Genomic DNA, 18,656 nt, shown 5'->3' on the forward strand with positions numbered 1-18,656 from the left:
GTAGAGTTGACATTCCCAGAGATCCATTCATAATTTTTAGAAGCAGATCTTTCTTTTCTGTTTAGTTAGTGTTATCAGAACTTGGAATTTCCTTATGACAGAAAAAATTATAACTTGATCAAAATAATTATAAAAAGAATTATGAATGGATAAGATACAGTGGGGAGAACAAGTATTTGATACACTGCTGATTTTGTAGGTTTTCCTACTTACAAAGTGTCACACCCTGGCTCTGGGACTCTATATGTTGAGCCAGGGTGTGTATATTCTATGTGTTGTGTTTCTATGTCGGGATTCTAGTTTTGTATTTCTGTGTTGGCCAGAGTGGTTCCCAATCAGAGGCAACGAGTGTCAGCTGTTGCTGGTTGTCTCTGATTGGGAGCCATATTTATACAGGCTGTTTTCCCACAATAGTTGTGGGATCTTGTTCCAGTTGGTTTGTTCCTTTTGGTCTGTACCGTAGGACTGCACGTATCGTTTGTTGTTTTGTTCGAGGGTTTACTCTCTTTAAATAAATATGTTTGCCTGCAACGCTGCGCCTTGGTCCACTCTCTCTAACGATCGTGACAGAAGATCCCACCATACCAGGACCAAGCAGCGTGTCCAGGAGCAGGCGGCCTGGACATGGGAGGAAGCGCCGGGAAAGGAGCTGGAGAGGTTGGCGATGGCCCAGGTGGGCAAATCGTGGTCCTGGGAGGACATGCTCGGGGGCAAAGGGCCATGGGCTAAGATTAAGGCTCTGGCGAGAGAGGAGCAACGGCGTCAACAGTGTCGTCGTCGGACGGACGAGAGGCAACCCCAGAAATTTTTTAGGGGGGGGCACACGGCATGGGCGACTGGGCAGCAGGAGGCTGCCACAGGGCGAAATGGGAGACGAGGAGAGAAGGCCACCGGGTTACGGGAGCCATTGGTGAGAGGAGGGAAGGAAGTTGTAGAGGCACGGCGAGAGGTACTGAGGTGTATTGCCAGTCCGGTCCGGCCCGTTCCTGATCCCCGTTTAAGGCCAGTGGTGTGTGTTCCCAGTACGGTCCGGCCTGTTCCTGTTCCTCGCACCAAGCCTACGGTTCGCGTCGCCAGCCCGGCCCGGCCTGTTCCTGCTCCTCGCACCAAGCCTACGGTGCGCGTCGCCAGCCCGGCCCGGCCTGTTCCTGCTCCTCGCACCAAGCCTACGGTGCGAGTCGTCAGCCCGGTAAGGCCCGTTCCTGCCACTCGCACCAAGCCTACGGTGCGTGTCGCCAGTCCGGCCCGGCCTGTTCCTGCCCCTCGCACCAAGCCTACGGTGCGCGTCGCCGGCCCGGCCTATTCCTGCTCCTCGCACCAAGCCTACGGTGCGCATCGCCAGCCCGGCCCGGCCTATTCCTGCTCCTCGCACCAAGCCTACGGTGCGCGTCGCCAGCCCGGCCCGGCCTGTTCCTGCCCCTCGCACCAAGCCTACGGTGCGCGTCGCCAGCCCGGCCCGGCCTATTCCTGCTCCTCGCACCAAGCCTACGGTGCGAGTCGTCAGCCCGGTAAGGCCCGTTCCTGCCACTCGCACCAAGCCTACGGTGCGCGTCGCCAGCCCGGCCCGGCCTGTTCCTGCCCCTCGCACCAAGCCTACGGTGCGCGTCGCCGGCCCGGCCTATTCCTGCTCCTCGCACCAAGCCTACGGTGCGCATCGCCAGCCCGGCCCGGCCTGTTCCTACCCCTCGCACCAAGCCTACGGTGCGCGTCGCCAGCCCAGCCCGGCCTATTCCTGCTCCTCGCACCAAGCCTACGGTGCGCGTCGCCAGCCCGGCCCGGCCTGTTCCTGCCCCTCGCACCAAGCCTACGGTGCGCGTCGCCAGCCCGGCCCGGCCTGTTCCTGCCCTTCGCACCAAGCCTACGGTGTGCGTCGCCAGCCCGGCCCGGCCTGTTCCTGCCCCTCGCACCAAGCCTACGGTGCGCGTCGCCAGCCCGGCCCGGCCTGTTCCTGCCCTTCGCACCAAGCCTACGGTGTGCGTCGCCAGCCCGGCCCGGCCTGTTCCTGCCACTCGCACCAAGCCAGGGGTGCGCATCGTCAGCCCGGTCCGGTCCGTTCCTGCTCCACGCACCAAGCCAGGGGTGCGCATCGTCAGCCCGGTCCGGCCCGTTCCTGCTCCACGCACCAAGCCAGGGGTGCGCGTCATCAGCCCGGTCCGGCCCGTTCCTGCTCCACGCACCAAGCCAGGGATGCGCGTCGTCAGTCCGGCACAACCCGTGCCTGGGTCACCGGTGCCTGGTCAGGTTCCGGTCAGCTGCTCCACACCGGAGCTTAAGCAATCCGCTCCTACGATGTCCAGTCCAGCTCCAGCCAGCGGGGCCAGACCGGACCAGGGGCGCTACGGGGGGATTATTGGTGGGTGGTGGGCGAGCCCGGAGCCGGAACCGCCTCCGAGGAGGAATGCCCAGCCCTCCCCTGTTTGGTCTATGTTGAGGCGCGGTCGCAGTCCGCGCCTTTAGGGGGGGGTACTGTCACACCCTGGCTCTGGGACTCTATATGTTGAGCCAGGGTGTGTATATTCTATGTGTTGTGTTTCTATGTCGGGATTCTAGTTTTGTATTTCTGTGTTGGCCAGAGTGGTTCCCAATCAGAGGCAACGAGTGTCAGCTGTTGCTGGTTGTCTCTGATTGGGAGCCATATTTATACAGGCTGTTTTCCCACAATAGTTGTGGGATCTTGTTCCAGTTGGTTTGTTCCTTTTGGTCTGTACCGTAGGACTGCACGTATCGTTGGTTGTTTTGTTCGAGGGTTTACTCTCTTTAAATAAATATGTTTGCCTGCAACGCTGCGCCTTGGTCCACTCTCTCTAACGATCGTGACACAAAGCATGTAGAGGTCTGTAATTTTTATCATATGTACACTTCAACTGTGAGAGACGGAATCTAAAACACAAATCCAGAAAATCACATTGTATGATTTTTAAGTAATTAATTTGCATTTTATTGCATGACATAAGTATTTGATACATCAGAAAAGCGGAACTTAATATTTGGTACAGAAACCTTTGTTTGCAATTACAGAGATCATACGTTTCCTGTAGGTCTTGACCAGGTTTGCACACACTGCAGCAGGGATTTTGGCCCACTCCTCCATACAGACCTTCTCCAGATCCTTCAGGTTTCGGGGCTGTCGCTGGGCAATACAGACTTTCAGCTCCCTCCAAAGATGTTCTATTGGGTTCAGTTCTGGAGACTGGCTAGGCCACTCCAGGACCTTGAGATGCTTCTTACGGAGCCACTCCTTAGTTGCCCTGGCTGTGTGTTTCGGGTCGTTGTCATGCTGGAAGACCCAGCCACGACCCATCTTCAATGCTCTTACTGAGGGAAGGAGGTTGTTGGCCAAGATCTCGCAATACATGGCCCCATCCATCCTCCCCTCAATACGGTGCAGTCGTCCTGTCCCCTTTGCAGAAAAGCATCCCCAAAGAATGATGTTTCCACCTCCATGCTTCACGGTTGGGATGGTGTTCTTGGGGTTGTACTCATCCTTCTTCTTCCTCCAAACACGGCGAGTGGAGTTTAGACCAAAAAGCTATATTTTTGTCTCATCAGACCACATGACCTTCTCCCATTCCTCCTCTGGATCATCCAGATGGTCATTGGCAAACTTCAGACGGGCCTGGACATGCGCTGGCTTGAGCAGGGGGACCTTGCGTGCGCTGCAGGATTTTAATCCATGACGGCTTAGTGTGTTACTAATGGTTTTCTTTGAGACTGTGGTCCCAGCTTTCTTCAGGTCATTGACCAGGTCCTGCCGTGTAGTTCTGGGCTGATCCCTCACCTTCCTCATGATCATTGATGCCCCATGAGGTGAGATCTTGCATGGAGCCCCAGACCGAGGGTGATTGACCGTCATCTTGAACTTCTTCCATTTTCTAATAATTGCGCCAACAGTTGTTGCCTTCTCACCAAGCTGCTTGCATATTGTCCTGTAGCCCATCCCAGCCTTGTGCAGGTCTACAATTTTATCCCTGATGTCCTTACACAGCTCTCTGGTCTTGGCCATTGTGGAGAGGTTGGAGTCTGTTTGATTGAGTGTGTGGACAGGTGTCTTTTATACAGGTAACGAGTTCAAACAGGTGCAGTTAATACAGGTAATGAGTGGAGAACAGGAGGGCTTCTTAAAGAAAAACGAACAGGTCTGTGAGAGCCGGAATTCTTACTGGTTGGTAGGTGATCAAATACTTATGTCATGCAATAAAATGCTAATTAATTACTTAAAAATCATACAATGTGATTTTCTGGATTTTTGTTTTAGATTCCGCCTCTCACAGTTGAAGTGTACCTATGATAAAAATTACAGACCTCTACATGCTTTGTAAGTAGGAAAACCTGCAAAATCGGCAGTGTATCAAATACTTGTTCTCCCCACTGTATATACCATGTGAAAATACATACATTATGTGAAACTGTGGTACAAAACATGCCTTCATAGCTCTCTGACTTCAAGTGACATGACGTGAACTTTCCATTTATTTATTCTAGCTTTGTTTTCAACATTTGTCTCAATTCCACCATCGCGTGCATTCATCCTTACGAGAGAGAGACAGAGATCAGTGGTGTTGTTTTAAACCTCTTCCAAAGCATCTTAAGATAGCTCCTTATTTGATACTGCACTGTTTGTAGAGAGCCTTTGAACGCTGCTGTAGAACCTAGTCCAGAAGGGCTTCACCTTTCAGATTATAAAACAGTGAATTATTGGTTTGTTTATCACGCTCTTAAACCCTAAAGTGCATTATTAAACAGAGAACGCATTAAAATGGGTATTGTTAAAAGTGTTTTAAAAATCTTGTAAATCCCTGTAATTTATGTCATCATGGTCAAGAAGCTTCACCCTGGCCTTCTGGTTCCAATTTAGGCCCTGCTGTCTGGGTCTGGGTTTGTCTGTACCTGGGACTAGGATGCTGCAGTCACTACACTGTGGAAGCTAGAGAAATACACCGGAGGTCATGTCAGTAAATTGTAGCTGGGAAAAAGTAATAGTGAGTGCCTTTTTCCCAGCCACAATTTACTGATCTGACCTCCACAGAGTTTCTCTATCTATCTTCCTTCTATACTGACCACAGCCTGCCCCCGGCCCTAGCCTCTAGGGAGAGACAATAACGGTTCAGACCTGCAGACCCTTTGTGTCCCAAATGGCACCCTATTGCCTATTTAGTGCACTAAGTTTGGCCCAGGCCCATAGGGCTCTATTCAAAAGTAGTGCACTATATAGGGAGTAGGGTGCCATGGGGACGCAAACCCAGAAAAGTCACCAGACCCCCTGGCTTCTTCTGCCTTGTGTGTTCTTCCTCTCCTCCTCTCTTCTCCTCCTCTCCTTAATCAAACTATCTGGGGAGTGATTGGATTTTAATATTGCTGGACCCAGCCATAATGGTGTGATGGACGGATGGAGGGGATGGTCGGCAGGGCCCTGGTGGATTGGAGCAACATGTCAGCTGCTCAGCCCCGCCCAGGGTTGGTTCCATTAATGGTATTGCTTCATTTCTTAAAGTGGCGGTAATGCTGTGGGAGAAGGGGACCACCGTGGTTGGTAGAGCCAGACCCTGCAGACCCTGCTCTGCTCTCCCCAGCTGTCTTGTCCTGGACTGGGCTATTACTGTACAATGGAGGCAGGCCATCCCATGAATACAAGGTGATGAATTCAGCCATACTATTTCAGTCAGTGGTTTTGAGATATGAATCAGAGTTCGATTCATTTGATACCATATAAAAAACCTCTCCTGAACTGACATGAAATTGACCCCAACCCTGACATGAATAGGCGTTTCAGAGCGTCTAACCTATCATTTTCTTTGATGCAGTTGTTTTTTCCCTTCACTAAGTGACTCTTCCTCAATGCCTCATTGTCTCACAGCAATGACAGGTAAATATATGATGTATTTCACAACTAACTGCCTAATAACAGTTTGGTTCAGTGGAAAGGGATGTAGTATAGCTAACCCTTCACTGTGTTTTATAGGGAATAATTGTTGAGTGGGTGGCTTTGACCTTTATTTCTCCTCTTAATGGGCGTTTGTGTGTTTTGTTTTTGTGCTAGATTTATGGTGGGTGGGGCTGGGTGATTTACGACACTCTGACACTGTCGGCAGTGGGACCAGAGTGACTGACTGTGCTCTGTGTGTGTTCCAGGTGATCCCATGCAGTCTGGCCACCAGCCCAGTGAGCTGTACACACACATATCTACGGATGCACATACACATCGACGGGGCTGTAGTGGAGTAGGTTGAGAGCTTCAAGTTCCTTGGTGTCCACATCACCAACAAACTATCATGGTCCAAGCACACCAAGACAGTCATGAAGAGGGCACAGCAAAGCCTATTCTCCCTCAGGAGACTGAAAAGATTTGGCATGGGTCCTCAGATCCTCAAAAGGTTCTACAGCTGCACCATCGAGAGCATCCTGACTGGTTGCATTACCGCCTGGTATGGCAACTGCTCGGCCTCCGACCGCAAGGCACTACATAGGGTAGTGCGTACAGCCCAGTACATCACTGGGGCCAAGCTTCCTGCCATCCAGGACCTCTATACCAGGCGGTGTCAGAGGAAGGCCCTAAAAATTGCCAAAGACTCCAGCCACCCTAGTCACAGACTGTTCTCTCTGCTACCGCACGGCAAGCAGTACCGGAGCGCCAAGTCTAGGTCCAAAAGGCTTCTTAACAGCTTCTACCCCCAAGACATAAGACTCCTGAACAGCTAATCAAATGGCTACCTGGACTATTTGCATTGTCGTGTTACCATTCCTGGAGCTATACATACTGTCTATTAAATATAGAGTTCAGAATATAGAAATATTTCTAATGATATAGCTTATATAACTGCTGGGTGAGAAGAGAATGTGTTGGCCAGTAGTGTAATTGCAGTATTTGTTTATTTGTGTGTGTTTTTATGTTATTCTCATACCACAATAAATATTAAAACAAGAGCTATGGAATACTTACTGTATTATTATACCATTGACCATTATCCCTGCATGGCCCAGGCCTCCTCCTCCTTCTCCTCCTCCTCCTCCTCCTCCACCTCCTCCTCCTCCTCCTCTTCCTCCTCCTCCTCCTCCTCCTCCTCCTCCTCCTCCTCCTCCTCCTCCACCTCCTCCTCCTCCTCCTCTTCCTCCTCCTCCTCCTCCTCCTCCTCCACCTCCTCCTCCTCCTCCTCTTCCTCCTCCTCCTCCTCCTCCTCCTCCTTCTCCTCCTCCTCCTCCTCCTCCACCTCCTCCTCCTCCTCCTCTTCCTCCTCCTCCTCCTCCTCCTCCTCCTCCACCTCCACCTCCTCCCCCTCCTCCACCTCCACCTCCTCCACCTCCACCTCCTCTTCCTCCTCCTCCTCCTCCTCCTCCTCCACCTCCACCTCCACCTCCTCCTCCACCTCCACCTCCTCCCCCTCCTCCACCTCCACCTCCACCTCCACCTCCACCTGCTCCTCTACCTCCTCCTCCTCCTCCTTCTTCTTCTTCTTCTCCTCCTCCTCCTCCTCCTCCTCCTCCTCCATGCTTTTAAGGTTGACAATATCTGGATATTTACTTCATGGTGTCACTTTCCCATAAAAGCAGCATCTAGTCCCCCAGATCGATAGAACACAAGTACCCAGTATTACATTGAGATGTTGACACACACACACACAGCGCTCTTTCATTATCTGTGTAACCTAAGATGATTAAATACTTGTCACTGGAAGTTAAATTGTCCATTACCCATCTAAGATGAATTGGTCTTTAAATGTCCTATTTAAGAGACCTGATAAGAAGTGCATGGGGGGGTGCAAATACTCACTGTTGTTCATAATTTATTTGTTGACAGAAAATAACATTTAGCTGTGGACATGTGTACTGGAAAATATTGAAAGACAAAAACAAGGATCCTTGAAAAAATATTTCAAGCCTACAGTATTTTGACGAATCCATTGTAAGCAGGAAAAATTTTATTATCTACTGTATGTGATGTAGCTAGTGATAGTGAAAATTCCTCTGTAAAGGGGACACATCATTTGCATAAACTTCCCCCAGCCTTTTCATAGTTGATTAAGGGTCAACAATGAGGCGTTCTCATTTCTCTGCATGGATCACATCAGTGGTAACTGCCATAGCTCATAATTTAACCTGAAGTTAACACTTAGTTCTCATTGTTATTCCTCAATATGCAATGTTACATGCTAGTCTCTCCTCCCAGCCCTCTTATTTGTCTCTTTTAAAATGCCCCATAGTCTTTATATTAAATCAAGCTGTCAGAGTGATTCCCTTGAGATGTTGGAATTGCAGCTTTTCCTTCCAGGTCAGTGTGGTGGCCTCTTTTCCACACTCTAGCCTTGGCATTCATCTTTTAGCTGCAAATGTGTATAGGCTACTATTCAATGATACCTTAAACCTTAAATGTATCTGTCATTCTTTTTTATACAACAAGTTATTGTGGTTTTATGACAGCCCAAAATATGCATTATTCATTTGTTTTTGGCTCTTTTATCATGATAAAGCTAAACCAATATATATTTGGAGCTAATTTGGTATTACCCTAATTAGCAGAAGAATGATGCCAACCACACACCCATTTTCTGTGTGGAACATTGGTAAGTCAGGTCTGGGCCACTGTGACCAGCCTCGCTATACAGTACTGCTCCATTCACTGCGCACGACCACGGATGGGACTGGGACAACACGGTGGAATTTATCCAAACAGGACCTGCTATTCGATTTCACAACGTCCGACCAATTAGAGTGTTGCATCACACCTTGACTTATGTAAATTACTTGGTCTTATTCAATCATTCATAATGTGGTACAATGCCCTTCAGAAGAGTCCAGATTTAACTGAGTGACCAGGTAGCAACTAAATGCCCTCTGTTATTTTTAGACTGAGACAGTTGGCAGGCAAGCAGTCCTTATTTTCTCAAACACATTAATGATAGGAATTAATAAAATGTTAATTCCATCTATTCTGCAAGTGTCAGCTGAACTAAAGACGCAATCACAGCTGCAAATGAAAAGGTAGGCTATATGACTGAATAAATGGATTGAAATCATTCAAGTAATGATTTACTCCTCTAAAACGTAACTATTCATCTTTCTGAATGGGATCAATTCATTGGTTGACAGGACTAGCTCAGAAAACGCGTTGTCATTCGGTTAGACCGTGTATTATTGTAGTGGTGAAATTCTGAATTGTCTCTCTGGTTAGCATTACTACATACTAATTTATTTCCGGCGCTATCTCAGTGTGTGTGTGTGTGTGTGTGTGTGTGTGTGTGTGCTCAGAACGCTCCCGTGAGTGGGGGTCACTAGTGTTTGTTTTGGTTCTGGTTTAACACAATGGATAGACACACCCATTGAAAAGCTTATAAAAGATCAACAACAGATAATACATATATGTTGTTGAGTTTTAAGTTTTTCGAACGTTGCAAACTTTTGGCATGAACTTTACATGCATGACTTTTCTTGAATGTTCTGTTTTCACTGGCCAGTCGTTTTCATGGAATTTCATAAGTCATGATTTTAAATTTTATTTTGCAATTAGTGTTGCAAATAGTGATTAAATCATACAGGCCTTAACTGGCGCGGTTATCAACAAGCTCAAGTGAAAACGTAATAAAATATGCAATGGTGTTCTCTAGGCTGCCCTGTGCAAAGCATCAATGAAAGCGAATTCAGGTTGATGTTATGTGATGGCTTTCGAATGGCATTTTTTAAAAAGTCTAATCAAAAATGATTACACATTATGAAGTATTTTTATATTTTTATGTGGTAAGATATCAATAGATATGAGAAGTATTGGTTAAAATCCATCTGAAATTCAACCAATCCGACAGGATATAATGCACTATTTTTGCTACAGCCTACTCTGAAATTCCTGCAATGAAATAGGTCAGATTGACTAAATTCACATGTTAATTTGACCTGTGAGCTCGCTTTGATTTTTTGATTATGTTTGAAATAGCCTACCATTTCCAACAAAATCACCATAGGCCTATCCGTTTCCAACACTATTTTGCCTACTCTTAATTCAGAATCGAAATAAAATATTCCAGGCATTTTGAATTTATAGGGTTGAAATGTGTTTTACCTTGAAGTGAAGAATAAAGAAAAACTTAGTAAATGTTATGAATCTACAGTATAATAACTTAGTAAATGTTATGAATCTACAGTATAATAACTTAGTAAATGTTATGAATCTACAGTATAATAACTTAGTAAATGTTATGAATCTACATTATAATAACTTAGTAAATGTTATGAATCTACAGTATAATAACTTAGTAAATGTTATGAATCTACAGTATAATAACTTAGTAAATGTTATGAATCTACAGTATAATAACTTAGTAAATGTTATGAATCTACAGTATAATAACTTAGTAAATGTTATGAATCTACAGTATAATAACTTAGTAAATGTTACGAATCTACAGTATAATAACTTAGTAAATGTTATGAATCTACAGTATAATAACTTAGTAAATGTTATGAATCTACAGTATAATAACTTAGTAAATGTTATGAATCTACAGTATAATAACTTAGTAAATGTTACGAATCTACAGTATAATAACTTAGTAAATGTTATGAATCTACAGTATAATAACTTAGTAAATGTTATGAATCTACAGTATAATAACTTAGTAAATGTTAAAATGTCTCCCGAGTGGCGCAGTGGTCTAAGGCACTGCATCGCAGTGCTAGCTGTGCCACTAGATATCCTGGTTCGAATCCAGGCTCTGTCGTAGCCGGCCGCGACCGGGAGACCCATGGGGCGGCGCACAATTGGCCCAGCGTCGTCCAGGGTAGGGGAGGGAATGGCCGGCAGGGATGTAGCTCAGTTGATAGAGCATGGCGTTTGCAATGCCAGGGTTGTGGGTTCGATTCCCTCGGGGGGCCAGTATAAAAAAATAAAATGTAGTCGCTCTGGATAAGAGCGTCTGCTAAATGACTAAAATGTAATGTAAATTTATGTTATGAATCTACAGTATAATAACTTAGTAAATGTTATGAATCTACAGTATAATAACTTTGTATCTAGGGCATTTGTCTCTTGAAACCATCCTCTCCAGGCTAGATGCGCCAATATTGTTATTCCTCTGACAGTTATCTTCTGGTTATCTCCGGTTATCTCTAACAGGCAGCATTGTTTTCTGCAACGTCTCTAAAACAGCTCAATTACACATCTATTATCTACCCATTGTCATTCAAACTTCCGATTTAGATATAGGTTTTTGTTTTGTGTTTTCAATTGTTTTCATTTCAGTAGGAATGCAAATGTATATTTATGTATGTACGTATATATGTCTGTACGTGTGTCCATGTATAAGTATGATCATTTTATTACAGTGTCTTATTAGCCCATGTGGGCTGGGCATCATGAAGATGCATGACACTATAATGAAATCAATCAATCAATAAATCATAGGCCTAGCCAATCGTTGAGTCGAACTATGATAATTATGTTTAATAAAAATGTAATTAAATCTATAACATATAAAGTTCCATTTATGAGTCTATTTAGATCCTGTGAAATTATGGTCAGACATTAAAACAATAAGTTAGACCCACTTTTAACCGGAATTCATAGCCAACTATTAGGCAACAAATGGGAAAATTATCAATAGGCTATACATTTCGTCTTAGTCTACTGTTTATTTTTTTTATTTTTTATTTTTTTGTCTATTAGCTCAAATTATTTGATGAGTGCTGGCTAATTGTGTCCAGGTAGCCTACTCTTTACATAGCCCGGTTAAAAACACACATAGGTACTTGGTCTGTACTAAGACGTCTGACCCGTGTGTAATAACGCAATTGACTGAGTGAAATGAAAATAAACTGCGGCCAGATTAGGGTGGGTTTACGAGCTGGTCTCTCCCCTAAACTAGCTCTTTCCAAAGAGAGAAGTGGGTTTGTTGTGGCTTCATTCAATGTATCGTTTGCAGGTGATGCCAGGCGCAGATAAGAGGCCGCCGATCCTTGTTGGCTGTCTAGACTTGTGACTTAACTAGTGAAACTGAATTGATCACAAAAATTCGCCCCAAGAAAGTAAATGACCAGTAAATGACCACCTTACTTCCGATCTCCCAGCCTTAGAAAAACGATTATGTTAAGTATTATGTAGGCTGCGCTGACCCTCAAATTGAGGGTGTCTTCTTTACTTTATTTTATTTTTTATTGTACATTCTACATGCAAGTTTTAAGCTAAAATGTTTTTTTTTTAGTTAAAATGGTTAAATAGCCTGCGTAATAAAAACAACATAATAACATGATAATAAGCATTTTCCCCAAATCAACTGTCCTTTCAGATTAACCTGATAATAGTCATAACATTCAACATTCATATGCAAATGACTTCATCAATGGACCCTCAGTATTCGATCATTGACGTTATAATCCATCATTTTGTATCACAATTTTAATAGGCCTACTTTTCGCCGTGGTTTAAAACCTAATGCAGGGATGAATAGGGAACTGAAACGGATTGTAAACTTATTCACCTTATTAGCACAATTATTATTTTTATAAATTCAGAAATATATACTGTAGGTATTTAATTTGTTGCAAATAGGCCTACACCTCTGTGGTTTAGAAGCTCGGGGAACTGGGGGCCTATAAGATTTGCATGAAGCATACTCGTTTTTGGAGTACTTTTGGTGGAAGGTTTTGATGTCTATAGCTCAAATAACCACTGGTCAATTTGATTAACTGCATGTCACAGGCTGAGTGAGGGAACGGTGGGCGTAAGCCTATCTTGGGAAATTCTACAAGAGTTTATGCAAAGACTGTACCTTAGACATTATAAAGATTTAACAGTTTTATTTTTGATCAGTTATTAATTCCTTTATGGATCGTTGTCCTGACAATAAATAACAATAACTTACTTTTGTTCGAGAGGATCAAACAACCTGCCCTCTTCCTATTAAGATAAAATATTTAACAACAAGAATCTGTTTTATATAATCTTCGGAAATCATGCTCCTTTTTAAGACAAACACACGAGTCTATGGACTTGATAACGAAATACATGTATCAAAAATCACATAAAGAAACCAAGAAACGATATGTTCACAATGAATTGCAGAATGTCCATCTGGTTCGACATCAAATGGCTCCAACGCAATATGGAGGGAGGCTGTTTTGTAAATCCATCACGAGAATCTTCTATCTTCTTTCGGTTCATGCAACGAAGTTCTGTTTTTGTTTGGTCACTGATATCCTCAAAAATGCTGAACTGAGTCTTGAAAAGAAGGGCTTTCGTTCGCGTTGCTTTATAGTGCCGTTAGGTAATTGTTCAAAATTGAGAATATGTAACTTTCTCCTCCATGTCCGAAACTCCTCCTCCGTCTTTAGGACGCTGTGATGAGCTGGTCACATGCAGGGGACCAGGGACCGGGCGGGAACATGCTAGGCCTGGGACCGAGGCTGGTGGCCCGGTCTCACGTCTCCACGGGACTGGGTACCATGCTGTTCGGGGTGTCGGGTAAGTGCGATGACAGAGAAGTCACGTCGCTGCCCGAGGAGTTTCCCAATGAACCCGATTCCGAGAAAGACACCTGTAACGTGCAAAGACAGTGATGTCAAAATAAATCTGAGTTCTTGCTTTCAGTTTAGGCTACAAATGTTGCCACTTCTGACGTTGAAAATAACCATTGAATGTTATTACGTATACAATTTCAATTGATTACATTAAAATGATGGCAAAAAAAACTCAGAAATTGTCGTCATCTAAATTAATGTGTGCGTGTGTCCGCGTGCGTTCGTGTGTGTATGAGAGAGAGGGAGAGCGTTTGAATGTGTGTTCGTGCGTAATTACGCGTACCCACATGTGCACCCACATTAGCATGTAAGTATAGACTACCCCAGTGTGTCTCCTCTATCTTACCAGTTGTTGAAAGGCCGGCTGGTCCAGATCACTCTGCAGGGCGAACTCGCTGAGGGCCTTCCAGGGCGGCTGGTATGTCTGCACCTCCACCGAGTTACCCTGCACCGTGTTGTCGTGCCTGATAGGGCTTCTGGCAACCAGAGGCGTACCTGTGAGCCCCTGTAGACTCTAATACGAGATTAGAATAGGAAATCCAAATTAAATCTACGCTTTGGTAGAGGAAGAAAACCATCACATTCACAGATCAGAATGTCAGGATTTTGTTCTGTAGTCTTTGCTTTCCAATACAGGTCATGCACAATTGAATTCTTGATTCATTATTTATTGGCAGGTTGAATACAGAAAAACAATAATGAAAGAACAGCTAGTGGAAATGACCGGCCTCGGACCAAGGGTTATTCAAGTGTGGCACTGGTCAAATCATTCCAGAGAAACTAATTCTAGAGACGGCATGATCATGCTTTGCCTTTAAGAGGAAACCATTTGGTTTCTTTGCTGACCAACCTGGACTCAGGGGTAGACGTAACATAGTAAACGAAAATCCGGGAGACTCATATTTGTATGATATGTACGTTTGGTATGGTATTAATTTGTGGATGTCCATCATCCATTTCGAATGAAATGTTACTAATTACAATTCGTATGATATGTTACTAATTACAATTCGTGTATAACCCGGATTTTCGTTAATTATGTTATGTCTAGTCTATGAGACCGACCAGCCTGTGCTGACATACCTCAACTATCGCAAAAATATAAGGATTCAACGATGAACCAAACATAAAGAAAAAGTAGTAGGCTAGTAGAAGTATAAAAAATGTTTCCGAGATTAACTTACGAAGATGCTTACAGTCTTATCACTGTGTTGCTGCTGCTGAAGTTGCTTCATGAGAATAGATCTCTTTTTGTCTTTGCATCTTTTATTCTGGAACCAAACTCGAATAACCCTTGGGCTGAGGCCGGTCATTTCCACCAGTTGTTCCTTCATTAGCGCATCTGGCCGCGGATTGGCGTTGTAGCAGGTCCGTAACGTGTGGAGCTGCTTCTCGTTCAAAACCGTTCGCACTCGTGTTGTCTTCTCTGACTGCTTGTGGACGTGGTTTCGGTGCGGTGCCCGTACTGTCACCGGCTCTGCTGAAGAGAGGCGGAATTATATTTAATAAAAAAGGAATTTAACGAAAGTTTGACTTTAATATTGTTATTGTTATTGTTATTGTTATTATTATTATTATTATTATTATTATTATTATTATTATTATTATTATTATTATTATTATTATTCTAGGCTATGTACATGCGTTTTTTCCTGGAGCATGTTCATGCCATAGGCTATATAGACAGTTAATAACTCTTATTCATCTAAAATATAACCTATTCAACTCTTGCCATTCGGTATAATATATATATATTTAAAAACGATAACAATCTCTCCACACATACTCCATTTGATCTTGGTATTCCCCCCTAAAAATACTTCGCCCATATTGAGCAACAATTATGGCTAGGCCCCAATGACAATGTAATTCTAAAAGCATGTAAGCTTTATTGCATTATAGTTCAACAGGCTACAGATTCCCATCCACGCACTATGACACACTCCTTGTTTATGTCATGCTTTAGTTAAATTAAAAAGACTTAGTCAATTAGGCAACAACAACTGTGTGTAGGCCACTTGTTAACATTTCTATCTACTACAATTCTTTAATTGGCCCATTAAGAGATTATCTGTAAAATCGTATTTATTGTTATCCAGATGGTCCGGATAGGCCTAACGTCAAGGAGTAGGGATTAACCTTTGAAGTTATTATAGCCTACTGTATTTGTATCATTGTGTCAACACTATTAAATAGTCATGTAAATTAAGCTATAAAAATCCTTTAAAATATCCAAACTCACTTATATTCAAAATCTATCCATTTTAAATGCTTGGAATAAAAAGAAAATCATATCTCGGTGATTTTTCATGGAAAAGTTTGAAGGTCAGTCTAATATTGGTCGCCAATTGCCTAATATAGCCTAGTTATTAACATCTTAATGACTCGACATTTGCATCTGATTTTTTTTCTGGAGATCGTTATGATCATAAAATTAGGCCTATTGATAATTCTAGGAAATATATTTAGGGATTATTATTATCAGGCTATTATTATGAACATTAATATAACAATGAATATGATCATTCTGATTAAGATGATTGCCTCCATATTAGTATTATTGTTGTTGTTGATGTTGTTGTTGTTGTTGTTGTTATTATTATTATTATTATTATTACAGAAGTCAGTGGTGGTGTTGTTTTGGATGTGCAACTGACCTGCTAAGTGTAGTGATCTGTTGGAGTGGATATGTCCGGGGCTGATGGGGCTTCCGGCGGAGCTCCGCTCCATTAGTAAGCTGTGGTCCGCCCGGCACAGCAGCTCCTCGTCCCGGAGAGAGAACTCATCCCCCGGCAGGAGCTGCCTGCTGCACACCGAACATCTGAAACACTCGATGTGGTACACGTTGTCCCGGGCTCGCATCACCAAATCACTGCTGCTGAATCCCAGGTTGCATTTTGCACATTTTATTCCGAATAACCTGCAAGGAATAAATTAAACAAACAATATATGGAATTAAACAACAACTTCTAACAGAGCCATTTGATTTGTTGTTACTGCAGTTTTTGTTCCAAGTTTTACATTACTAGGTATACTTCGAACGTCAGAAACAAGGCTAAGATACATATGCTATTACTGTGCACTGTTCAAAGTATAAAAGTTAATTTGAACGAATTATTTTAATTGTAGAAAAGCTGCTTACTTTGAGGTCAAATTGCCTTTTATGCGTTGAACTACAACTACATTTTGCATGGAATTATGCAGACTGAGCAAACATTAAATAAACGTTCCAAAACAAGGACATTTGTATTTTCAGGACAATGTTACTCAGATAGGCCCTTCAAAATACATATGTTCCTTCATAATATCATATACTGTGTAGGCCTAATAAGCCTCTGTGATTTAGGTACAAGTCTTGCATGTATATGGATTTACTATATATTCGTTTTTTAGGCTACCTCCTCATTCACACCAACGTTAAAATACGTTCAATCACTGAGAAAATATTTCCAAAGAATTTCAATCCCTACCTTACATAATCTCTTTTGCAATAGGTTTTTCCATCCCGGACGAAGCAAGTGCATGTCTCATCCAGGTACTGGCTGCACTCTGCACACTTCAGGCAGGCTGCATGCCACTCCAGGTCCGGGGAAACTCTCAGTATGTACTGGTCATGTATCTGACTTCCACAGCCTACACACATGGCGAATCCGGACTTCTCTGCAGAGAGCACAGCCATTGTAACCATTCTTTCCCATGTCCACAGTTCTTGACACTTAAATCACACTTTTTTGAGAGCCACTGGCCTACATGTCATTTCTTCGTCTTAATTTGTGCAAACCTGTCAGCGAATGCGCTTCAGAATTCACTCTTGCAGGGTGGACAACTTTTAGTCTTATACAGAGCGAAATACTGCCCGTTTCTCACTGTAATACATTCCAATGACTAAGACCTGTTCTGAAATTATGCACAATCGTTTTGAAAGAAATCTAACATAAAATGAACTATAAACAAGAAAAAGTCAGCATTATGCATAACCAAACAACGCCAATTCGAATATATTATATTAGCTTTATGCACATAAATATATGAAATACGATGGTATTTGAATGCGATAACAGAATATGAGGCTACGATTTGTAGGCTAATCTACAATACTGTGAAAGGCGGATGAAAATACGAGCAAAAAAAATGCCACTTACTTTTGGAATGATCCCCCATATCACCCAAGAAAGAAGAGTTGAAAATAATATCCACCATACAGGAAGGATGACGGGATTGCGATAAGATGCAGAAAATAAGTAAGAAGGAGAAGAAGAGGAGGAAGGAGGGAGGGAGGTGAGTGGCCTGTGCCTGGCTGTCTGATAATTTCAGTTCGGACTGTGGGACAGCCCAGGGAAGAGGCGCTGCAGTGTCCCACACGCTCTCTGACGTCACGCGTAAAACTGGACATCCATTCTTCCCACATAACCTATTCCCACTGTCATATCAAGTCTCTCTAGAGATTTTAAAGAATTTAGGAATTAAACATCTATATTTATTTTGAAACATTAGTTGGTTATTTGTTAGAATGCAATAGTTATATTTCTAAGGTAATTTTTGGGCTTGTTTATTGTGAACTTTTTTGGTTGATGCATTATTTCCTGAAAATTAATGCTAGTTCTTTTAAATCTGTACACTTTTGTTTGGCCTACATTGGAATTGCAATTAGCAGGAGTAAGCAGTAAATTGCATGTTTTTCATGAGACAGAGGAGAATGCACACAGAAAACCCGTCATGACACCAGACACCATGTGAATCAGTCCATCCATCTATACGAGAACAACAAGGACACCTACTGGAGGAACATTAGAAGTACAATTGTACTGCTTCATGCCAGGACAGGAGACCAGCGCAGTGGGCCACTCTAGACTGGAACCTGCTTTTTAGTTATAAATAAAATCAAATTAATCCACAAAGTGTCTGTATTGAATTTGTTCTATTTCATATATCAAATTAATAAAATGTAGGTAGGTTCCTTTCATTGTCTCGCAATTTTGGATTATAGGGCTCCTATTAAATAATTTCGGATAATTCAAAGGTTTATTTATGACCATATTTATTGCCATATTTTACATCAGCCTGTATTTTTCCAATTAAATATAAATGTTTATGTCATGGAATAAATATATGTCTATGGATGGAATGGAACGCATACGTCATGTATTTTATAGCCTACA

General features: G+C 43.2%; 1 protein-coding gene across 2 annotated transcripts; it reads right to left on the reverse strand.

The window, feature by feature from the left end:
* Positions 1 to 13,397: 13,397 nt before the first annotated feature.
* Positions 13,398 to 17,697, reverse strand: LOC311119264 (insulin gene enhancer protein ISL-3; the record flags this gene model as incomplete). Of its 2 annotated transcripts, none has more annotated exons than XM_084193985.1 (6): positions 13,398 to 13,514; positions 13,844 to 14,011; positions 14,694 to 14,974; positions 16,155 to 16,417; positions 16,968 to 17,157; positions 17,640 to 17,697. In XM_084193985.1, 6 exons carry the CDS (start codon positions 17,695 to 17,697, stop codon positions 13,398 to 13,400), a joined length of 1,077 nt encoding a protein of 358 aa, XP_084050111.1. The 2 variants fall into 2 exon arrangements, with proteins under 2 accessions (XP_084050111.1, XP_084050110.1); XM_084193984.1 differs by having other exon boundaries at positions 14,694 to 14,977.
* Between the last annotated feature and the right edge of the window lie 959 nt (positions 17,698 to 18,656).

Source organism: Coregonus lavaretus (genome assembly GCF_964263955.1).
Source record: "Coregonus lavaretus genome assembly, contig: HAP1_SCAFFOLD_3840, whole genome shotgun sequence".
NCBI lineage: Eukaryota > Metazoa > Chordata > Actinopteri > Salmoniformes > Salmonidae > Coregonus > Coregonus lavaretus.